A 27,014-nucleotide genomic window follows, 5' to 3' on the forward strand; every position below is an offset into this window, starting at 1 on the left:
GGTGCAGCAGCGACAAATCTTTTTATTCATGATTCTGCTCTTTTGGAATCGATAAGCGGTGATTCCATCGACATTTATGTTGATGCGACATTCCGCTGTCCATCGAAGTTTTTGGACTGTACGGTTCAAATGCTAACAGTCATGATTAAAGTAAAAAACACTTCTACGAACTGTAATAAGGTATTTTGACAAATATTGCTCCTAACGTATAGTAATATAAGTTATTAGGAAGGACGTAGAATAGATGATGTCAGGTGTTTTTTATACTTCGGCTTTCACAATCCATATACACTAACTAATAGATAGATCTTAGGCAAGTTCGGAGATAGCAAGGTCTATGTTATTCTTATACATGGAGAAAAAAAACAGGTGATTTCCCTATGTTGCATAGTAATATTTCCTATGTTCGCATATTAGGAATTTTTACTATGCTAACATAGGAATTATTCCTATGTAAACATAGTAAATTTCCCTATGTGAACATACGAAAATACACCACGCAACATAGGAATGATTCCTTTGTGACATATGTAACATAGGAGTAATCTCCTTATTCCTATGTTGCATAGTAGGTTACTCTATGTGCATATAGTAAATTCTACTATGTTAACACAGGAATAATTCCTATGCATATAAATTTTAGAGGAAAATAGTTTACTTATTTCCTTTTATATATATATATATATTACTTTGCTTACTATAAAAAGCATGGGATTTATTACTGTGCGTTTACTCCGTAGAAGCAATATGTGACTTGTACCCTAGCAGACCTGTTTACCGCAAATTTACGGTATTGTGACCGGAAATCTACCGTAAGGCACGGCAAATTACTGTAAATTTCAGGCGTATTTACCATAATTTACGGTAAATGGGTAAATTGCGCTGGGTTTACCGTAAAGTTACCGTAGAATTCGATAAATCTACCGTAAAAATTTATGTGGATTACCGTATTACCGTATTTTACGGGGGATTACCGTACATTACGGTAAAATCACCGTAAATTAGGTCCGTTAGCGAAGAATTATAATTTTTGAAGATAAACTCAACTTTAAACCTGAAAGTTAGCAACATGAAATTAATAGTTGATAAAAAACGTAATATCCTCAATTGAAATGAATATTGACTTATACATGATTAGCGTAAGTGAAATCAACACATATTTAAAATAACAAATAGAATCACTACACATTATTGTCAAATGGAAACAATTTATTTTATAATATAATTGGTATAGTCCAAAAAAATTTAAGTCCTTCTCCTGAAAGCTTCATTAAAACTACAGCGGATTAATCAAATAAGTGTTTCATTTTAACGCGTATCGATTGGTGAACGTCTTAGTCATACCAAATGTGTCTGAATTTAAAATTTTCAATTTTAGAATTTTTTAAAAGAAAAAAAATCTCATCGTGTTATAATTTTTTCAAGATACGAATTTTTCCTGTGTTAACAGAGAACAAATTCCTATGTTACAGGGAAAATATTACTATGGTAACATAGGGAAAATTCCTATGCTGACATAGGAAAATTTTCTATGTAACATAGTAATCATATAGGAATTTATGAGAATCTAATGGATTCTATGAGATATTTTAATCAGGAGACACGGTAGTGTCTCGCGCCAAGTACACGTTTAAACACCCATGTATATGTGTGAAGTGTCATGGCGCGAGCCTGCCGTGTCTCTGTACCGTAGACCGAACGGTATTTAGCTCCAATTTTTAAAAACTTTTTTAAAAAACAAAATTTTTAGAAAATTCCTTTTTCAGTCGGAAGATGATTGATTGTTCGTCATAAAATTATGAAACTTTACCCATTTTAGTAATGAGAACTAATTTAAATAATGAAATTAGGCCAGCATATACTATAGCACCCCCATTTTTAATAATTTTACAAATTTTTTCATGCGAAAAGGGCACTGCCAGAGAATAAAAACTTATAAGAAATGCCATGATTCAGTAAATGATATATATTTTTCTATAGCAATAATTAATTTTTTCGCCACCAGTGGAGCTCCAGTCTATATTTTTTTTTTACTATAATTTGATATGAAATTTACCCTGATAGTCACCTCAACTGCAAATCAACTCCTCTAATAGCCACTTTAGCTTGAAATTGACTGTAATTTGACATAATTGAAATTTCCTGCCCGAATTTGCCAACAATTTAACAGTAAAAGTTGAAAAGAAAAATTTGCGGTTAATTTTTGCTCGATTTAGAGGTAATCTTTTATAGAAAATAATTGTTGGTAACGTTCGTTCTTTGCATTTCAGATGATAAGCAAATTATACATAAAATGTCTATACAACTTGCTGTACAATATGACGTAAATTTACTACCCGAATTAGAATGCAAATTCACTTCCTAAGCTGACTAGAGAAAATTTTTCGTCAATTTTAAGGCAAAGTTTTACATCAATTTATTGTTAATTTGACTCAAAAATTGTTAAGATTTTTTTTTCCCTCAAATTGTAGACATATTCATGTATAAATTTGCTTTCCTTCTGAAATGATACGAACGAACATTAGCGACTTTTTTTTCTAGTAAAAAATTACCTCTAAATTTAGCAAAAATTAACCGCAAATTTTTCTTTCCAACTTTTACTGTTAAATTGTCGATGAATTCGGGCAGCAAATTTCAGGCAATTTCAATGTCGAGGTACTTCAATTTCAAGCTAAAGTGGCTATTAGGGTGTGCTATTAGGGTCAGTAAGATTTAGTATAGAAATATACTCTATGAAAACTGTGCTATTGCACAGTTTGCTTTAGCAACAGTTTACTTTACAAAAGTTTCCTTGAATTGTTCGTCAAATTTTCGTCAACTTTGGGCTTTTCCATTTCTTACGTCAATTTCTGGGCAACTTGCTATTGAATTTTGCCGTAAATTTACTGCCCGAACTAAAATGCAAATTCACTTCAAAAGTTAACTAGAAAAAAGTTGTCGTCAATTTTCAGGCAAATTTTGTCAATTTATTGTTAATTTGACTGGAAAAATTGTTAAGTATTTTTTTACCATGAAACTGTAGACAATTTCATGAATAAATTTGCTTACCTTCTCAAATGGTAAGAATGAACATTACCGACTTTTTTTTTCGTAAAAAGTTACCCTGATAGCCAGAGTTTCTAATCAGAAAGTTGGTGTACCTGAGTTGTAACCAACTTGAAGACAAGTTGTTGACAACTTTCAGCTCGTGCAACTGTTGACTACATGTTGGCTACAAGTAGCTCAAAAACTTGGCGACAATCTACTGCCACAACCTGTCACCAAGTTTCTGAGCAACTTGTAGACAAGTTTTCGGCAACAGTTACACAAGCTGAGAGTTGTCGACAAGTTCCTCGGAAAGTTGCCGACAACTTATGGAAATGCCAACTTTTGCGGCCAATCTGGCGACAGGTTGCGGCAGTAGGTTGTCGACAAGTTGCGGCCAACTTGGCTATCAGGGTACCTTTAAATTGAAGAAAAATTAACCGGAAATTTATATTTTCAACTTTTGCTGTGAAATTGTCGACAAATTTGGGCAGCGAATTTCAGGAAATTTGACAATTAAAATTACTAAAGTTTGCTGTCCGAATTTGCCGACAATTTGACAGCAAAACTAGAATAAAAGTTTTCTTGAATTTTTCGTCAAATATCTGTCAATTTCGGGCATTTTCGTTACTGACTACAGCTTGTATACAAGCTATTTATGTTTTTCAAGTTAACTAATTGATTGATAGATGGAGGCACTTGAGGCCACTGAGGACGAAACCACTTCCTTGAATTTTTTGTGAAATATCCGTCAACTTGAGGCTTTTCCATTTTTGACAAAAATTACCCTGATAGCTACACCTTACTCAGTAAGTTCTGCAGTGAAACATTTTCGGCTACCTCAACGAAAAAGTTTCTGGCAAGCTTGGCTGGATAATACTTTCTTTTTTAAGTTGGCTTCAGAATACGGCAGTAGCTTGAAATTAACTTGCGGTTCAGGTGGCTTTCAGGGTTAAAATGAAACTTTTAATCAACTTAACGTCATTGCCTGACAGTAACCCTAATAGCCACTTTAGCTTAAAATTGACTGTAATTTGACATTGAAATTGCCTGAAATTTGCTGTCCGAAAGAAAAATTTGCGGTTAATATTTCCTCAATTTAGAGGTAAATTTTGACTACACAAAAAAGTCGGTAATGTTCATTCATACCACTTCAGAAGGTAAGCAAATTTATACATAAAATTGTCTACAATTTTACGGTAAAAAATTACTTTACAATTTTTTAAGTCAAATTAACAATAAATTGATGCAAAAATTTGCCTGAAAATTGACGAAAAATTTTTTCTAGTCACCTTTTGAAGTGAATTTGCATTCTAATTCGGGTAGTAAATTTACCTCAAATTGTATAGCAAGTTGTGTATAAATTGTCGTCAAAAACGGAAAAGTCCGAAAGTGACGGAAATTTGACGAAAAATTCAACGTAACTTTTGTACAGTAAGCTTTTGCTCAAGCAAACTGTGCTATAAGGGAAAAAGTCCGACGTTGATGTATATATTTGACGTTAACTTTAAAGGGAACTGTCGTTAAACAACTGCAGCTCCTTGTTTTATAAAAATTGATTAATCAGATTATGATATTTAGCAGTACAAAATTACTATAGTTGTTAACAAACAATTTTATTGTTTCTACAAAATAATACTATAAACAATATAGGCTCACGTGTCTTAAATTATAACTCGATTTCTAATAGTGTAGATTAAAATCATTCTCAATCAACACGACAAAAAAAAGACAAATCCTACCAAAAACAGATTCTCTGTATAAAATCGCGCCAAGAACATGTTTGAAATTTTTAACAATTAAGAAAAGATTCGTTTTACAAAAAAATGAATCGAATCGAAAAAATACCAAGTACCTAATATAATTCGAAATCATGGAAAACATTTTCATAGAATTGAACAAAAAATAGAAAAAAAAAATTTTAATGTACTTGGTGTGCTTATAAACTGGAAAAAAAGAATTTCATTCAATTTTATTAGAAAATAATTTATATGCGAAATCAATTCTAAAAATTAATTTTGCTTGAATAAATTTAGTAACGCACACCAAGTACATTAAAATTTTTTTTTTCAATTTTTTGTTCAATTCTATGAAAATGTTTTCCATGATTTCGAATTATATTAGGTACTTGGTATTTTTTCGATTCGATTCATTTTTTTGTAAAACGAATCTTTTCGTAATTGTAGAAAATTTCAAACATGTTCTTGGCGCGATTTTATACAGAGAATCTGTTTTTGGTAGGATTTATTTATTGCCTCCTAGCCTGTTCCATGCATGAATATATTGATGACTAACAAAGCCGAGAGATGTTATGATAATGTTTTTAGTTTTATTAAAAAAACATTTCCCAGATTCACGCCAAAGTCATACATGTCCGACTATGAAAAAGGGATGCACAATGCCCTGGAATCAGCGTTTCCCGATATTGTAGCAAGGCACTGCTATTTCCACTACGCTTAAGTGAGTTCTGATAAATTGATAGTTTTTACGTACACGGAAAGGAATAAACTTTAAAAATTAGTGTTTCAAATTGTAACTTAGAACCCGAATGTCGACATCGGGAATATTAACATTTCATATAATAAATTTGATGATACGTGTTGTCAATTTCCTAAGTATCATTTACGATTTTTAAAGTTCAAATAGTAATTTTTCTCGCACAGACAATAAATTTTCATACTTTTATCCTGTAATTATTCACGTTTTCATCATAAATGAAAAAAATTATCATTTAGAATGATAGAATTTACTGATCACTTTATCATTATATTACTTGTCCTTCTTAATTTATATAGTTCGTATTTTTTCGTGTATGGATTTTTTGGGTGTACTACACGAAAAAAAAATAGGTGCTGCAACGGGACAAAATCCTATGGCTGCAACAGGACAAAATCCTGTTGTAGCAACAGGATTTTCATGTTGTAGCAACAGGGAATATCCTGTGGTAGCAACAGGACAAAATCCTGTTGCCGCAACAGGATTTTTTCTGTGGTAGCAGGGTGTGTCCTCTTGCTGTAACATGAAAATCCTGTTGCTACAACAGGATTTTGTTCTGTTGCTGCAACAGGACGGCATCCTGTTGCAGCACCTATTTTTTTTCCGTGTAAGATTACTTAATATTTTCTTAAAAAAAATAAAATTATTAATTAAATTATTTTAGGCAATTTTTCGCAAGGCTAAAGAGCTCGGCTTTATAAACAAAAATAAAAATAAACAAACCGTTCCGGATATTTTTATTGTACTGCACCAATTAAAGCTTCTAGCTCTATTACCCCCAGAAACAATGAAATCAGTGTATAAAATCATAAAGTCCGAAGCTATTACAAAATTCGGAGCATTATTCTCACGGTATTTCGAATACTACGAAAATTTTTGGCTCGGGAAAACGAAGCCTCAAGGCTTTTCAGTGTTCGAAATGTTGGATGACAGGACTAATAACCACCTGGAATCATTTCACAGGGATTTAAATGCTCTGTTAGCAAAGCATTGCCATCCAAATATTTTTATGAGTAAGTATTGCAATGTGGAAAAAATTCGTTATTTTTGTTCAATAATGGTATATAATAATTTCAATAATAAATGTATTTAATCTAAATTAAACTAGCACAAGACTGGCAAACCAAGCCTTGTCAATTAAATGTTAGCTAAATCTTGCCCCAAAGACTTTCAAACCAAGGCTTGTCAATTACATATTAGCTAAACCTTGCCCCAAACGCTGGCAAACCAAGACTTGTCAATTAAATATTAGCTGAATCTTGCCCCAAAGACTGGCAAACCAAGCCTTGTCAATTACATGTTAGCTGAACCTTGCCCCAAAGACTGGACAACCAAGGCTCGTCACTTGAACGTTAGTCGGATTTCAGACTAACTTTTGGAGGCCGATCCTGGGTAGCCCAATATTGTGCCAAGACCGGCCCCGTTATCAATTTTCTTTCCCTACAAGGGTAACGACACAAACTTCATTTCTTCTTACGTCCTACCTTTAATCATATCTTTCGAACATTTTTACATCCACAAACGATAAAAAAAAATTCCAATTGTTTTTCGGTAAAAGCTTATGGAAACTATTAATGGATCGTAAAATTTTTATTTCAGATGCTTTAAAGTCTTCGTATACGGACACCCGAAATATTATAGCTTAAATCTCAGAAGGAATGTATTCTACCCGCGAACCAAAAAGACGGACGTGGAATCAAATGATGAATAAAAAAACTTAGAAGCCGACAATATGACAACGTGACGTACTCTGACGATTTTGGAGATGACATTTAAAAATAAACTGATAAAACTTTTTATTTCTGTTCAATTTTTAATATTTACATATTTCACAACCATTCCACATGAAAATATTTATTTTACGACAACTGAACCATAACAAGATCTACCACAAGCAACTGGACCTGACAACAACTACACCAGTTTCAAAAACTACCCACGACAATCTCAACCAATCAACAAATCTATCATATTGTTGACTGGTTGAGATTTTCGCGGGTAGTTTTTGAAACTGGTATAGTTATTGTGTGGTACAGTTGCTTGTGGTAGGCATAGTTATAATTCAATTCCCAAGCGGCACAAAAAAAAAATTGTTGAATTTATGATAACAATTAGTTACACTATAAAAAATTCTTGCCTTTAATTTAACAAAAAGTCAATATTTTTTTTTTTTTGCCGCTTGGATTGTTGTAAAGTAGAGATTTTTATATTGAATAAATAATTACAAAAACAGTTCTTAGTTTGTATTTATCCTTATTTATTATGTCTTTATTTTTTTTGCATTTAATATTATTTTTACAAATTGGTATGCATGTTGTTCGAAGAATTTACCGTGCTTTTTAAAATCAGAGTTTTGGAACAAATGACACGTATTTTTATTAAAATATTTCAAATCTATCAACTCCAATAATTTATTGTCCTTTAAGACTTTATCTTTGCAGGCGTTACCTCCAAGCATCTCCAAAAATGATTATCCAGCATATCATTAATGAGTAACTAATTTTCAATTACTTGAGCCAAATAGAATAAAATCATTCACATATATAAGAACAGAGACGGAAACCTCTCGTCTACTAAGTCTTCGCACGGTCCACACGGTTTATTTATAAATGTCATCGTGTAAGCTCTGCAAATATTACTGTATATCCATACGATAACCGCATATCATTAATGAATAACTAATTTTCAATTACTTGAGCCAATTAGAATAAAATCATTCGTATATATAAAAACAAAGACGAAAACCTCTAGTCTACTAAGTCTTCGCACGGTCCACACGGTTGATTTATAAATGTCATCGTGTAAGCTCTGCAAGCGTTACTGTATATCCATGCGATACCAGCATATCATTAATGAGTAACTAATTTCGAATTACTTGAGCCAATTAAAATGAAATCATTCATATATAAATACAGAACGGGGAATTCTATTACTAGAACACACGGTTCAAACGGTTAACTTATTAATGTCTGCAAACATTACTGTATGTCCATGCAATATCAGCATATCATTAATTAGTAACTAATTTTTAATTACTTGAGCCAATTAAAATAAAATCATTCATATATATAAAAACAGCGACGGAAATCTCTAGTCTAATAAGTCTTCTTACGGTCCGAACGGTTTATTGATAAATGTCATCGTGTAAGCTCTGCAAACATTACTGTATATCCATGCGATAACCGCATATCATTAATTAGTAACTAATTATTAATTACTCGAGCCAATTGATATGCAATCATTCTTATATGAATACAGAGCGGAAACCTCTAGTCTACTCAGTCTTCGCACGGTCCACACGGTTTATTTATGAATGTCATCGTGTAAGCTCTGCAAATATGACTGTATATCCATACGATATCCGCATATCGATTATAAGTAACTAATTTTTGATTACTTGAGCCGATTAAAATAAAATTATTCATATATTCATTCATGACGGAGAATTCTATTACTAGAACTTCACACGGTCCACACGGTTTACTAATCAATGTTTGCAAACATTAACGTATATCCATGCAATATCCGCATATCATTAATTAGTTACAAATTTTTAATTACTTGAGCCGATAAAAATAAAATTATTCAAATATATAAAGACAGAGACAGAAATCTCAAGTCTACTAAGTCTTCTTACGGTCCACACGGTTTATTGGTAATGTCATCGTGTAAGCTCTGCAAATATTACTGTATATATTCATACGATATCTGCATATCAATAATTAGTAACTAATTTTTGATTACTTGAGCTGATTAAAATAGTATCATTCATATATAAATACATGACGGAGAATTCTATTACTAGAACTTCACACGGTTCACACGGTTTACTTATTAATGACTGCAAACATTACTGTATATCAATGCGATTTCCGCATATCATTAATTAGTAAATAATTTTTAATTACTTGAGCCAATTAAGATGAAATTATTCACATCTATAAAAGCAGAGACGGAAACCTCTAGTCTACTTAGTCTTCGCACGGTCCACACGGTTTATTTATGAATGTCATCGTGTAAGCTCTGCATCCATTACTGTATATCCATACGATATCCGCATATCGATTATTAGTAACGAATTTTTAATTACTTGAGCCGATTAAAATAAAATCATTCATATATAAATACATGACGGAGAATTCTATAACAAGAACTTCACACGGTTCACACGGTTTACTAATCAATTTCTGCAAACATTAACTTATATCCATAAAATTTTCGCATATCATTAATAAAAACTAATTTCCATTACTTGAGCCTATTGAAATAAAATCATTCATATATGAAAGACAGAACGGGGAATTCTATTACTAGAACCTTGCACGGTCCACACGGTTTATTCATAAATGTCATCGTGTAAGCTCTGCAAATATTACTGTTTATCCATACGATATCCGCATACCAATTATTAGTAAGTTATTTTCAATTACTTGAGCCGATTTGAATAAAATTATTCATATATTTATTCATGACGGAGAATTCTATTACTAGAACTTCACACGGTTCACACGGTTTACTTATCAATGTCTGCAAACATTACTGTATATCCATGCGATATTTGCATATCATCAATGAGTACCTAATTTCGAATTACATGAGCCAATTAAAAAAAAATTATTGACATATATAAAAACAGAGACGGAAACCTCTAGTCTACTCAGTCTTCGCACGGTCCACACGGTTCATTTATAAATGTTATTGTGTAAGCTCTGCAAATATTACTGTATATCCATACGATATTCGCATACCAATTATTAGTAAGTTATTTTAAATTACTTGAGCCAATTAAAATAAAATCATTCATATATGAATACATGACGGGGAATTCTATAACTAGAACTTTACACGGTTCACACGGTTTACTTATCAATGTCTGCAAACATTACTGTATATCTATGCGATATCCGCATATTATTAATGAGTTACTAATTTCGAATTACTTGAGCCGATTACAATGAAATTATTCACATATATAAAAACAGAGACGGAAACCTCTAGTCTACTGGGTCTTCGAACGGTCCACATGGTTTATTTATAAATGTCATCGTGTCAGCTCTGCAAATATTACTGTATATCCATACGATATTCGCATCTCATTGATTTGTAACTAATTTTTAATTACTTGAGCAAATTGCAATAAAATCATTCATATATAAATACATGACGGAGAATTTTATTACTAGAACTTCACACGGTTCACACGGTTTACTTATCAATGTCTGCGAACATTACTGTATATCCATGCGATATCCGCATATCTTTAATTAGTAACCAATTATTAATAACCTGAGCCAATTAATATGAAATCACATATCTGAATACAGAGCGGAAACCTCTCGTCTACTTAGTCTTCGCACGGTCCACACGGTTTATTTATAAATGTCATCGTGTAAGCTCTGCAATCGTTACTGTATATCCATACGATATCCGCATATCAATTATTAGTAAGTCATTTTTGATTACTTGAGCCGATTAAAATAGAATCATTCATATCTAAATACATGACGGAAAATTCTATTACTTGAACTTCACACGGTTCACACGGTTTACTAATCATTGTCTGCAAACATTAACGTATATTCATGCAACATCCGCATATCATTAATTAGTAACTAATTTTTGATTACTTGAGCAAATTGAAATGAAATTATCCACATATATAAAACCAGCGACGGAAATCTCAATTCTACTAAGTCTTCGCACGGTCCACATGGTTTATTTATAAATGTCATCGTGCAATCTCTGCAAATATTACTGTATATCTATACGATATCCGCATATCATTAATTAGTAACTAATTTTTAATTACTTGAGCCAATTATAATAAAATCATTTATTTATAAATACAGAACGGGGAATTTTATTACTAGACCTTCACACGGTTCACATGTTTTACTCATTAATGTCTGCAAACATTCATGTATATCCATGCGATATTAGCATATCATCAGTTAGTAACTAATTTTCAATTACTCGAGCCAATTAAAATGAAATTATTCATATATATAAAAACAGAGACGGAAATCTCTAGTCTACTAAGTCTTCTCACAGTCCACACGGTTTATTGATTAATGTCATCGTGTCAGCTCTGCAAACATTTTCGTGTATCTATGCGATATCAGCATATTATTAATTAGTATCTAATTTTTAATTACTTGAGCCAATTAAAATGAAATCATTTATATATATTGTTACGAAGTTGCCTCGTGCGCCTCCGCCATCATGTGACCTCAGGTAATTTCACGTGGCACAGTGCGTCGGCACGTCTATATAACGGAGCGCAATCAATCAAAATCAGCTTTTTCGTACCGGCTTTAGTTTAGAATCCTTGTAATATTCTAAGCAGTCGTTGCAATCAATTCAGTAGTGCTGCATTACAGTTAGTTAATCAGCAGTTAATTAACAGTTAGTTTAATTTACCTCAGATTGAGCTCAATTTACACTTAGTTAAATTGAGAAACGCTCCCGTTATTAATTACGGTTATTAATTAATAACATCGATCAGTGTGTGTGAAGTGGCATCGATTAAGCATTTTCTCTTAATAAAATCTTAATTAATAATTGATACCAGTTTTCGAGTGAATTCACCTGTTATCCTGCCCACCTTTATCGTTAAGGCGTTATAATCGCATACTCATCAGGTCCAGCCAGTTCAAGGTCATCAGGGACATCACCATCTCACCGTACTTCAGTCTAGGCTAAGTACTAGTGTTAGTTTAGATTCGTAAGGCCAGTGCGGGTATTATCATAAAAAGAATAAAAAAATAATAGTCTCATGGGTCTGAGTTACTAGGGTAACCCACTGCTGTTAAAACATCTTGTACTGTTTTGAACGGCAACCCACCGTTTCAATGGCGCCCAACGGGTTTTAATTGATTTATTTAATTAACTAAGCCTATTGTTTAATCAGTAATTAAGCCTGTATTGCTTTGCCGTAAGCAATAACTTCAACGGGTTTAGTTAATTTGATTGAGCAAAAATTACATCTTTTAATAACGTAAATTCAATTAATCACTGCATAATTAGACCTTACAGACGTAAAGCAAAAATTTCGAGTAGAGTCTGCGAAATAAAAACTAAATAAGATCAAAGATCGCAAGCGGGTTCAATTATAGAAAATTGTTCCAGAAAAATTCATAAAGCTGTGACTTTTTAGGCGTTTTATCAGAAAGAAAACGCACACTGCGAGTTTTTATATTTTTTGCTGTAAAAATATAACATTTTTTTTTATTTTTAGTTTATATTTTGATTTTTTTTGTTAAAAAATTATTATATTTTTGTTTAAAAAGAAAACCACCCGGGAGTAAGTTTTCTAAAGAATTTCTTTTTGCCCGGGAACGTACAAAAAAAGTGAGAAATTAGTCACTTTAATTATTATTTTTATTTTAAAATTATTATTTCTAATTTCCAAACCGGAAATATCAAAAGAAAAATTACCCGAGAATTATTTTTCTAAAGAATTTCTCTTAACTCGGGAAAGAAATATAAACCAAAGAAAAAATTTCAAAGGAATTATTATAAAACCAGTGATAACCATAGTTTGTAAGATAAAATATTGTTAAGTGATTTTACAAGTGATAACAGTGAAAATATTGTAAAATTAATTATAAGTATTTTATAATATAGATATTAAGAATATTAGAATCAAGTATTTAGGATAAATATTTTAGTGAAAAAATATTTATCAAGATAGAAACACCGGATATAACGAAAAAAAAAGAGAAAACAGATTTAAGTAAAAGTCTAAAAAAAATCAGTATAAACCAGAAAATTCTGGATATAAAATTTTGTCACAATAGAATTTCAGTAAAGATTATAATCTTAAAGCAAACAGGAAGTAGCTTCTGTTAAGTAAATAAAATTAACTGAGTGACAAAATCACAAAAATAGAAGACTTAGAGTTTGTATAAGCATAAAATTAAAATTTAGTCAAGCAAACAAAGGCTCTTATAATATAAACCAGAGAAAACAAGACTAAAATTTCGCTTAGTAACAAACCGGAAACAAATACTTAAAATTTATTCAAAATAATAATAATAATCTGCTTAGTAACAGAAAAATAAATACGACAAACATACCCGAACAGCCAGGGATGACTCATTTTCGCGACTCAGCATTATAAAATATAAAGAAAAACAGACCAAAACATAATAGGCGATAAGTCGCAAAGGCGGCAAATATTTAAATTTGATTTTATTTGTTACAGAGTTCTACCTAGGAATTTATCAACCTTACGGTCCGTAATAAAGAAATTCAAAGGTCATATATAATATCTAACGCCACCTGCCAGAAACAATTGTTAACAAGTATTTATGTCTCTTTCTGAATAAAGACGCAACTATAAAGTTGTTGACAAGGTTAATTTATTACGCATCACGTATTCAGCAGTAAATAAATATCAGTAAATAAAACTTTATTACACAAAATAGTGTTGTTGCTGAAATAAAATAAAACACGTCAAAAAGATATAAAATACGTTTTAACATTGAAAATTGAAACGCTTCAGGATATAATCTGTAATATATTCGAGATAAAATTTTAAATAAAAATTTAACCAAGTGCAACCAGGTATTGATTTTAATATTTTATATAAAATTAGTATAAAATCTGGTAAAAGTTTAAAATAAAATAATATATTTTACTTTAAATTAATTTTTATATTTGAAATATTATTTTTAATATTATTTTGTTTGATATTATATTTTTTTGATAAAATTCTTAATCCGTGATACGTGACGCGAATACTAATATAAATATATTGAAAGTTAACAGGTGTAAACAAGCGGCAAGGACAGTAAATTTTGGTCACCAGAAAATCAATCCAACTATATTTTTTGTTTTCATTTTTTTTCATTTTTTTCTGCATTTTTATTTTTTAAACTTAGTAGATTTATTTTCGGTTTACTCTTCGAAAAATTATCAAGATGGTCAAGACAAGGAAAACCAGAAACCTAGAGGGAGTAGTGAAATCTCTGAACGAGACAGTTCAGAAACTCAAGGAAAGACTCGACAAGAGCGATATTCAAGAATTGGACCAAAATCAAATTAAAGCAGACGGACATTCAACCAAGAGGTATAGCATCATCAACTAGCAATCTAAACCGTCAAACCAGGGAATAACAAAACAGATCCCAGTAATAACTGAAAGTAGAACGCTAAACAAGCCACTCAAGTTAATAAGAACAAAGCAATGGCAAGATGCAGTAAATTTCAACTTTACACAAGAAACGGGAAACGAAGATATATTACTACACGATCATCCCCAAACCAGTGACACATCGATAAGGGATGAAAATCTTACGTTTTTGACAAAAGATGAAAAAGTGTGGAGATTAGACAGATTAAAAGCGCAAGTATTCTTGGAAAATATTGAGAAGATGGAACAACTTCAAGCAAAAGAAACAGAATGGATCAAAACGACAGCAAATTGGATCCGATGGGCGAAAACAAGAATACAAGACGAAAAAACTGCAGCAGCGCGCATCGAATTAATCGAATCAGTACTACAAATTACGGACAATAAATTAATAAAAGACTTAGAGCGAGAACTAGGTCTAAAGAAAAATGATAACGGTCATTGGCAGAACTCAATAATAAATTACATAGCAAAAGATGTACAGCTATGGGATGATACGATAGAGCCAGATGAAATACAAAATTCAACACAAGTATTCAGCAACCAACAACAAAATAAAAAGTCACGACAACAGAACGTGAGTACAGATAATTACAGTGCTCAACTGGGATATCAACCAGCGCAACAACAGCAATATGCAACGTTTCATGCACCACAACAACAGTGTGGAGCAGAGTATCAACAACGCCAACAATATCACAGACCACAATACCAGAGCCAAAACCAAACGTATACGCCAGATTATTTAAGCGACTACCACGGACAAACAAGTTGTCCAATTACAATTTCTCAAAGTTACAGAGAAAATTCGATGAAAAAAATAGCAGACAAAATACATCTGATGGAAACCTTAATAAGGATGAAAGGATTAAGATTCACAAAATCATCACAACCAAAACAGTGGATCAAAAAGTTGACAGACGTATGCAGAGAGCAGAGATTCGATTTTGAAGACAGATTGGAATTGTTAAAAATTGCCATTAATGAAGAAGAATGGATAAACCAGAACTGCGATCTATGGTCAAATTGGGAAGAGGTCGAACGCTCATTCAAGGTAACGTTCTGTAAGACAATGAAAGACACCGATGTGTTACAAGAATTATTTAACACATATCAAAGAAAAAACGAAGACACCCAGGAGTTCATCAGAAATATGAGAACTAAATTTAAAGAATTAGACAGACCTCTAGGCCTAAAAGGAGAGCTAGACATCCTAATACCGAAATTAACAGCAGAAATGCAAACTGAGCTTAATACCATGCCAGTAATTCCGTCATACACACAACTAGATGAAGCAATAGCCACAGCGGAGAGGAGGCTAGCAGATAAAAGAAAGGCTAGAGATGTAAATAGGTCAACTGTGAGGAGATTACAGAACACCAGGGACTCAATATGAGAGACTGACACTGACTCACAATCAGGAGAAGAAAAAAGAGTACAACGACTCGTCAGGAAAAAGAGGCACCTGAGAAAACCAGCAATGAAAAATTCTCCAGAACAAGAAATACACAGTGATAAATCAAACGACAAAAAAATCAATGTCGTATTTGACAAAAGACATAATAACAAACACAGAGACAGATCGAACTCGAACGATCGTAACAAAAGATCAGGATCAAATACATCCAGATCATCTACAAGAACGGTCGGAGGCACTTACATTTGCCTTAACTGCGGAGAAAGAGGAGGACACAGGTCCCGGGACTGCAGAAATGAACGAGTAAATATCTGTGTGAATTGTTTAAAAGTAGGTGAGACTGTTAAGACATGCAGCTGTATAAAAAACTAACAGCGCGAGTGCAACAAGTACAGGGGGTTGTACTCGCCCGACAGCAATCACCCCACGCCACACTTTGGAGAGGACGGGAGGCATACAGTCATCACTCGAGCGGGAGAGAAACGAGTACAGATAACGACGAGCTATCTAGCGCGTCAGACGTATCTATTCAGAGTAACTACGGTGATTGTAACCAGTTAGTGATTGCCAGCATGGGAGACTGCTTAGCAAAGTGTTGCGGAAGTGATTACCTTGAGCCGAGTCCAATCAGGGAAAGAACAGGACGAAATAGCGGGCAAGAAATAAACAAAATTACGTTTAATGTACCAGCGGGAGCAACACTAGGCGGCAAAATGCAAATAAACGTGAGTAAACATTTTATTTGTCAAGTAAAAATAAATAAAATCAATTGCACGGCATTATTCGACTCGGGCGCTAGTAGAAATTTTATCACATTAAAGGTTGCAGATCTAATACCGGAAAATATAATTAAAACTAAATATGATTCAATTAAAAATTCATTTCTATTAGCAGACAACTCAGCAATGAAAAGCATTAAGAGAATATTCGTCAATATTGAAATAGATGGTGTCGAAATAAACACATGGTTCGAAGTATTTCACAAGATGCCAGATGATATCATCTTTGGCATGAAATTTATGATGGACCACGGCATTAACTTATGTGCAGATAAAATGATGTGGATGTGGAAGCATGACGACCAACCCAAGGTTTGTCAAGATATTAAATCAGGTAACCACATATGCACAATATATTTAAAACCAGACGAACAAGAAGAGCTAACCAAGTTTTTAGATGCTGAATTTAAATTAATGGACCAAGCAGATCTAGGTACATTAAAAGGAGTTGAATATGAAATTGAATTGAATGACTATTTGCCAATACGTGTCAAACCCTATAGACGATCACCCAAGGTCACTGAGGCTTTACATAAAATTATTGAACAACTGTTGGACCAGAAAATTATCCAGCCAAGCACCAGTGAATGGAGTTTTCAGCCAGTAATGGTTAAGAAGAAATTATTACCAGGGCAAGACGCGGATGACATTAAAACATGGAGGATGTGCATCGATTACAGACCACTTAATAAAATCATGAAGATGGTAAATTATCCGATGAGAAGAATTGATACATCATTGGAAGTAATCAGAGAAGGTGCGTACCGAAGTGTTATTGACTGTACTAATGCTTATTATCAAATTCAGATTAAACCAGAACATCGCAAGTATACTGCGTTTGCTGTAGAAGGAATGGGGTCATCCGAATTCGTCAGAATGCCGTTTGGACTGTCCACAGCACCAGGAACTTTCCAGCGAAATATGGATTTGCTAATACAAACAATGAAAAAAGTTTTACGCCAGCTTAATTTACCAGCGTACTGGATTAATTATATCCATCCGTATATGGATGACTGGGTCATCGCAACGCCAACGTTCAACATACATCTACAGACTCTGGGGATATTATTCCAAGTCTTCAGGGAAGTAGGACTGCATATAAAACGAGAAAAATGCTGTTTCTGCGTTGCCGAGATGAAATATTTGGGGTTCATTGTAAAAGGAAATGAATTATACCCGGATCCAGACAAGCTGAGCGCGATCAGAGACTACCCAGAACCAGTTAACAAGAAACAACTCAGAAGGTTCTTGGGAATGGTAAATTGGTATAGAAGACACATGAAGATGGTAGCAAAAATTCAGAATCCACTCACTTCGATCACCAGTGAGAAATCAGTTTGGACTTGGGGTCCTGAACAACAAGAAGCGTTCAAGCAAATGAAAGAATTACTACTGAATGCACCAGCTTTAACTGTACCACATTATAATCTACCATTTATATTATACACCGATGCCTGTGATACCGGAATTGGGGCTGTATTAACACAAAAAGCTCAAGACCGGGAGTACCACATCACTGCTATCAGCAGATCGCTAAACAAACATGAACGAAATTACACAACCACGGAGAGAGAATGCCTAGCAGTTATTTGGTCGTATCAAAAACTGAGGGGCTACTACGAAGAATATCCAGTAACGGTTGTCACCGATCATCCAAGTTTGAAATGGCTACAGAACATCAAAAATCTAAGAGGACGTCTAGCCAGATGGGTAGCAGAGTACTCACTGTGGACTATAACTATTAGGGTGATCCAAAAAATAACAAACTTTTTTTTTTTCTTCCAAACAGGTTCAAAAGTTTCATTTAGATAAAAAAAGACGCCTGTGAAAATTAGAGCTCTTAATATTAACATTAAGAGGTTCCTCATCGCACTTTTCTATTTCCCATAAGAATAACATAGGAAAAATTTTTTTTACGTCTTCTGATTTTTATAAGTAGCTAATGATAAGTCATAGGAATAAATGGCAGGCATATTTTTGTAGGGAATTGAATGCTCTACAAAAAAAGATTCTTATCATTTTTTGAGGAATCTATTTGTTCAAAAGTTATTTGAGGTTGAAGTCGAATTCATATTAAATTTTGAGATTTTCTACTTTTCCGGCGAAACTATCAGACTTATTACAAAATATTATCAGACCTTTTTTGTAGACAATTTTATTCCCTAAAAGTTATTTCTTATAAAGTTTTTTCGAATTCCGCATTGTTTTCTAGTTATTTTTATTTTAATGTCATGCTCATAAAAAAATAGTCTTCTGATCGATTTTAAGAGCTTGACACTAAAATAAAAATAACTAGAAAACAATGTGGAATTCGAAAAAACTTTATAAGAAATAACTTTTAGGAAATAAAATTGTCTACAAAAAAGGTCTGATAATATTTTGTAATAAGTCTGATAGTTTCGCCGGAAAAGTAGAAAATCTCAAAATTTAATATGAATTCGACTTCAACCTCAAATAACTTTTGAACAAATAGATTCCTCAAAAAATGATAAGAATCTTTTTTTGTAGAGCATTCAATTCCCTACAAAAATATGCCTGCCATTTATTCCTATGACTTATCATTAGCTACTTATAAAAATCAGAAGACGTAAAAAAAATTTTTCCTATGTTATTCTTATGGGAAATAGAAAAGTGCGATGAGGAACCTCTTAATGTTAATATTAAGAGCTCTAATTTTCACAGGCGTCTTTTTTTATCTAAATGAAACTTTTGAACCTGTTTGGAAGAAAAAAAAAAAGTTTGTTATTTTTTGGATCACCCTAATAACTATAGTTCATCGACCAGGTGTAAACAACGAGGCGGCTGATGCTCTCTCACGAGCATACGAGGGTGTTGAACCCGAGACAGAGAAGCTCAGTCGAGTCATTGACGTACAACTCCAGTGGTACACGAGGAAAGTTGAGGAGGTCAAGGCTACACCAGACCGATTTCCTCAATGGAAATATATAGACAACGACCTATATTATTATCGACCGCGACATCCGACACAGATATTTGAAGATGCGCCAGAGCATTGGAAATTCGTCGTAAAACCAGAGGCGCGCATGGCAATCATTCAGAATGCGCATGACGAACTAGTATCTGGACATGGCGGCACAACAAAAACATATCACCACGTGTCAAGTCATTATTATTGGTCGAACATGTACCACGACGTCTTAAATTATGTAAATAATAGCGAAGTCTGCAAAATTCACAAACCAGACACTAATCCACCGCAAGTAGCACCAGGACATAGACCGATCACTGAATTATGGGAGAGTGTATCAGTTGATACTGTGGGACCATTGCCCAGATCATAACATCAGAAAACTCACCTCATCGTCTTGTGTGATATGTACTCAAGATACCTAGAGGTTCAGCCAATATCAGAGCCAACAGGTAATAAAATAGTGTTTTTCTTGAGAGCCGTATTCAACCGATGGGGTTACCCAAGAGTTGTTGTTACTGACAACGGCACTGAATTTGTGAATAAGATTGTTGCAGAATATTTGCAAGATCACCAGATTGTCCACGAACTAACGCCGACATGTCATCCGCAGGCCAATCCTGTGGAAAGAGTAAATCGAAATTTAAAATCATTAATTCGTACTTTTCTTTCAGATAAACATTCTAAATGGGACCAAAATTTACCTGAACTTGTATATGCTTATAATACATCTGTTCACAGCTCGCTGACCGTCAGCCCAGCGTATCTAAATTTTGGCCGAGATCCGAGATATTTAGATCTACATCGGGGTGGAAAAGTACTAACCGAATTAAATAAGACTGATAATCGCAATACCGTATTATCATTAATTGATGAACTTCGACATTATATCGAGTCATTCATGATAAAAGCTCAGAATCGTCAGGATGAATTATTACCTGATCCAAATATAAATATTGTCATCGGGGCTGAGGTATATATCAGAAATAAACAGTTAAGTAAAAAGGTTGATGGATTCGCAGGTAAGCTTGCACCTCCACGCAAAGGTCCGTATTATGTACACAGTTTTTACTCTAACAGTTTAGTAAATGTTTGCGATAAAAATAATATATTAATCGGTACATTTACTATTAATGATCTTAAAATTCCACGTCGATCAAACCGAAATAAACCAGGGTCGGATAATGAGTCGTTAGTTCGACAAAATAATAAAATTAAATAAATTATTGTAAAGAGCAATTAAAATAGCTCTAACACTAGTACGTTGCATAGGTTAATCAGTCATATTTTTCTAGTATGAATTCGTTGGGGAGCCTGATCCAGACTTCATCAGTCTCACAACCAGAAGAAGAACAGAACCGAGAGCTGCTACGAAATCAAAGGTTTCACGGAAGGATCGGCGATAGATATTCATATTGGCTGAATCCAGCATTTGCCACGGCAGCCGGATATTTAAATTTTGATATCCCCGTATCTATGGATGTTACGTTACTGTCCGGATTTAATCGACGTAACAGCAACGTGTTAGTTTACGAAGAGAAGAACTCTGTACTGGTTATCCCAGAAAAACCAGTAGATGAACCAGTAAAATTACCAGAGATGCCAATTCCATCTATTGCTATACCATGTCAAATTGGTGTTGGTCAAGCATCTCAACTGCTTGAGATCAATTTGAGGCGAATTATTTCAAAACCAGAGTGGCAGGCAGCTGTAAATAAACTTGCCAAAGACGTAGTGCCAAAGTCAACGAGAACGGTAGCAACACAAACCATCGAGACCAGACTTACACCGGTTCTAGAACCAGGTTGTTTAAAGTGCAAGGAAAAAGGGCATTCATTTGACAAATGTCCAAATGAATTACGAGGGGAGTGCTACTGCACTAACTGCCGAAGATTGGGACACACGAACAACACGTGCCCATACCATCACTGGAACACCGAAGGGTATAGAGCAATGAAACGGTACTGCCATCGCTGTTCAACGCAGTATCCGTTTGCCAACGATTCATACCAATCCTGCCGGATACGGGTAGGAATGACCAAGGCATCACGGGGTGCGTACTTAACGTTATCTCCGTAATGAAACCAGACCACGACCAGAGTTTATGTGAATTCAAGAGAGTTCAAACAAGTGCTCAACAGAAAAAAGTGTGATATTAACAATAGTATATTTTACATACCGGTTTTTTGTTTAATTATTATTGTTATTTTTATTTTTGGTTTATATACAGTTATTATTTGGAACTTTCATTCACATAAATTTAATATCACCGATTTTGACAAACGTGAGTTAGTTTTGTTGACAACGTATTTAATTTACCGGATAGTGACATATCAGTATCTGTAAAGTTTTTATTTTTTTGTTTATTCGAATATATTTTTATTTTGTATTTTTGAGTCTACTAATCAGAGAAAAGGTACCTGAATGTAGAATAAGGGACATTGATGAGTCCGTACTGAACTGATACCAGAATTAATTGTGTATTGTTATAAATAATATTTATAATACTTATACGGATAATCATTATATGTAATAGTTATATTGATACTCATGAAAGAGTTTATAAAATAATTTTTCATTTTTGTGAGATACCTGCTAATAATTTGTAAAGCAGTATCTCAGTATTTTGGCCACAGAGTGAATGTGACATTATTGTAATGAATGAATGGATATGCTGTTGTCAGCGCTGAAACATCGGTTTAACTTCAACCCTGTTATCATCAAAGTCATTGATACTACCTGGGTTAAAGTTAAGGAGGGTGGTGTTACGAAGTTGCCTCGTGCGCCTCCGCCATCATGTAACCTCAGGTAATATCACGTAGGACAGTGCGTCGGCACGTCTATATAACGGAGCGCAATCAATCAAAATCAGGTTTTTGGTACCGGCTTTAGTTTAGAATCCTTGTAATATTCTAAGCAGTCGTTGCAATCAATCCAGTAGTGCTGCATTACAGTTAGTTAATCAGCAGTGAATTAACAGTTAGTTTAATTAAACTCAGATTGAGCTCAAATTACACTTAGTTAAATTGAGAAACGCTCCCGTTATTAATTGGGGTTATTAATTAATAATACCGATCAGTTTGTGGGAAGTGGCATTGATTAAGCATTTTCTCTTAATAAAATCTTAATTAATAATTGATACCAGTGTTCGAGTGAATTCACCTGTTATCCTGCCCACCTTTATCGTTAAGGTGTTCTAATCGCATACTCATCAGGTCCAGCCAGTCCAAGGTCATCAGGGACATCACCATCTCACCGAACTTCAGCCTGGAATAAGTACTAGTGTTAGTTTAGATTTGTAAGGCCAGTTCGGGTATTATCATGACAAGAATAATAGAATAAGAGTCTCATGGGTCTGAGTTACTAGGGTAACCCACGAAAAGGCTGTTAAAACATCTTGTACAGTTTTAAACGGCAACCCACCGTTTCAATACAAAAACAGAGACAGGAATCTCTAGTCTACTAAGTCTTCTTACGGTCAACACGGTATATTGATAAATGTCATCGTGTAAGCTCTACAAACATAACTGTATATCTATGCGATATTCGCATATCATTAATTAGTAACTAATATTTGATTACTTGAGCCAATTGAAATGGAATCACTCATATATAAATACAGAGCGAAAATCTCTAGTCTGCTATGTCTTCGCACGGTCCACGCGGTTGATTTATAAATGTCATCGTGTAAGCTCAGCAAACATTATTGTATATCCATGCGATGTCCGCATATTATTAATTATCAACTAATTTATGATTACTCGAGCCAATTGAAATGGAATCATTCATATATGAATACAGAGCGAAAACCTCTAGTCTACTAAGTCTTCGCAAGGTCCACACGGTTTAATTACGAATGTCATCGTGTAAGCTCTGCAAACATTACTGTATATCCATGCGATATCAGCATATCATTAATTAGTAACTAATTTTGAATTACTTGAGCCAATTAAAATGAAATCATTCATACAAAATACAAAACGGAGAATTCTATTATTAGAACTTTGAACGGTTCACGTGGTTTACTTATCAATGTCTGCAAACATTACTGTAGATCCATACGATATAAGCATATCATTAATTAGTAACTAATTTTAAATAGATTGAGCCAATTAAAATGAAATCATCCACATATATAAAAACGGAGACGGAAACCTCTAGTCTACTAATTCTTTGCACGGTCCACACGGTTTATTTATAAATGTCATCGTGTAAGCTCTGCAAACATTACTGTATATCCATGCGATATCAGCATATCATTAATAAGTAACAAATTTTTAATTACTTGAGCCAATTAAAATGAAATCATTCATATATAAATACAGAACGGGGAATTCTATCACTAGAACGTCACACGGTTCACACGGTTTACTTATCAATGTCTGCAAACATTACTGTATATCAATGCGATCTCCGCATATCAATCATAAGTAAATAATTTCACCGGCACACAAAAAAAAAATAAGTTCTCTGTACTTTTGACGGGACCGATTTATTCCCCTGTATTTTGACCCGCTGAATCCGAATCCGAGGTCCGTTTAACCCGTACACCCTTAGATTTTTTGAAAACTTTAAAAAACCTCAAAAATACACAAAAATCGACCGTTTTTTAAATTTATAAATTTTTTTAACCCTAACTAAGCATGATTTTTATGTATTTTGGTCCTCCACATACTAACCTGAAGTTTATTTAAAACATTAGCCATTGAAAGTCTGAGTAAATTCCAAAAACCCCCAAAAAATTGCAAAAAAGCAGAAAAATTCTTAGTATTGTGATGAAAAAAATTTTATAGGGCTATATAAATAATTATTTTCATGTATTTCTATCTGTCACATATAATTATCGAACACCCATGGCTTAGATATCTCTAAAATTTTAAATAAATGGCAAAAATTCCCAAAAAATCGAAAAAAATAAAATTTGGTATAACAAAAATCAATTTTTAAATCGAAATAAATAAAAGAAATCATATTGTTCGATCTGTGATATATATATAAAAAATATTTTGGCCTAAAACATAAAAAAATTTTGATATGCTTCAAAAAATTTTTTTCATCACAATACTAAGAATCTTTTTGCTTTTTTGCAATTTTTTGGGATTTTTTGGAATTTACTCAGACTTTAAATGGCTGATGTTTTAAACAAACTTCAGGTTAGTAGGTGAAGGACCGAAATACATAAAAATCATGCTTAGTTAGGGTTAAAAAAATTTATAAATTTAAAAAACGGTCGATTTTGTGTATTTTTGAGGTTTTTTAAAGTTTTCTAAAAATCTGAGGGTGTACGGGTTAAACGGACCTCGGATTCAGATTCAGCGGGTCAAAATACATGGGAATAAATCGGTCCCGTCAAAAGTACAGAGAACTTATTTTTTTTTGTGTGCCGGTGTTTTTAATTACTTGAGCCGATTAAAATAAAATCATTCGTATATGAATACATGGCGGAGAATTCTTCTACGAAAACATCACACGGTTCACACGGTATACTAATCAATATCTGCAAACGGTACTGTATATCCATGCAATATCCTAATATCATTAATAAGAAACTAATTTTTGAATACTCGAGCCAGTTGAAATAAAATCATTTATATATAAATACAGAGTGGAAGCCTCAAGTCTACTGAGTCTTCTTACAGTCGACACGGTTTATCGATAAATGTCATCGTGTAAGCTCTGCAAATATTACTGTATATCCATACGATATCTGCATATTATTAATTAGTTACTAATTTTTAATTACTTGAGCCAATTGAAATAAAATTATTCCTATATCAGTACAGAGCAGAAATCTCTAGTCAACTATGTCTTCGCCCGGTCCACACGGTTTATTGATAAATGTCATCGTGTAAACTCTGCAAACATTACTGTTTATCCATACGATATCCGCATATCATTAATGAGTTACTAATTTCAATTTAGTTGAGCCGATTAAAATGAAATCATTCATATATAAATACATGACGGGGAATTCTATTACTAGAACGTTACACGGTTCACACGCTTTACTTATTGATGTCTGCAAACATTACTGTATATCCATACGATATCCGCATAACATAAATTAGTAACTGATATTTGATTACTTGAGTCAATTAAAATGAAATCATTCATATATAAATAAATGACGGGGAATTCTATTACTAGAACGTTAAACGGTTCACTCGGTTCACTAATCATTGTCTGCAAATATTACTGTATATCCATGCGATATCCGCATATCATTAATTAGTAACTAATTTTAAATTACTTAAGCTAATCAAAATGAAGTCATTCACAAATATAAAAACAGAGACGGAAACCTCTAGTCTACTAAGTCTTCTTACGGTCCACACGGCTTATTGATAAATGTCATCGTGTAAACTCTGCAAACATTACTGTTTATCCATACGATATCCGCATATCATTAATGAGTTACTAATTTCAATTTACTTGAGCCGATTAAAATGAAATCATTCATATATAAATACATGACGGGGAATTCTATTACTAGAACGTTAAACGGTTCACTCGGTTCACTAATCATTGTCTGCAAATATTACTGTATATCCATGCAATATCCGCATATCATTAATTAGTAACTAATTTTAAATTACTTGAGCTAATCAAAATGAAGTCATTCACAAATATAAAAACAGAAACGGAAACCTCTAGTCTACTAAGTCTTCTTACGGTCCACACGGCTTATTGATAAATGTCATCGTGTAAGCTCTGCAAACATTACTGTATATCCATACGATATCCGCATATCATTAATGAGTAACTAATTTCAGATTACTTAAGCCAATTAAAATAAAAACATTCATGTATTAATACATGACGGAGAAATTCTATTATAAGAACTTCGAACGGTTCACATGGTTTACTTATCAATGTCTGCAAACAATACTGTATATCCACGCGATATAAGCATATCATTGATAAGTAACTAATTTTAAATTACTTGAGCCAATTAAAATGAAATCATTTATATATAAATACATAAAGGGAAATTCTATTATTATAACTTCACACGGTTTACACGGATTACTTATCGATGTCTGCAAACATTACTGTATATCCATGCGATATTCGCTTCTCAATAATAAGGAACGAATTTTCAAATACTTGAGCCAATTAAAATGAAATCATTCATATAAATAAAAACAGAGACGGAAATCTCTAGTCTACTGAGTCTTCTTACGGTCCACACGGCTTATTGATAAATGTCATCGTGTAAGCTCTGCAAACATT

General features: G+C 33.2%; 1 protein-coding gene across 1 annotated transcript; it reads left to right on the forward strand.

Annotated features, from left to right (window-relative positions):
• The first annotated feature begins 20,187 nt into the window (after positions 1–20,187).
• On the forward strand, positions 20,188–21,003 carry LOC130665895 (uncharacterized). Its single transcript, XM_057466523.1, has one exon. The coding sequence runs from the start codon at positions 20,188–20,190 to the stop codon at positions 21,001–21,003; it is 816 nt and encodes a 271-aa protein (XP_057322506.1).
• Positions 21,004–27,014: the final 6,011 nt, after the last annotated feature.

This window comes from Microplitis mediator, chromosome 3 (assembly GCF_029852145.1).
Source record: "Microplitis mediator isolate UGA2020A chromosome 3, iyMicMedi2.1, whole genome shotgun sequence".
Taxonomy (NCBI): Eukaryota; Metazoa; Arthropoda; class Insecta; order Hymenoptera; family Braconidae; genus Microplitis; species Microplitis mediator.

Bases quoted from the DNA above. Each gene is read 5' to 3' on its own strand.
- LOC130665895 (XM_057466523.1), top strand. From the start codon at position 20,188: ATGTACTCAAGATACCTAGAGGTTCAGCCAATATCAGAGCCAACAGGT.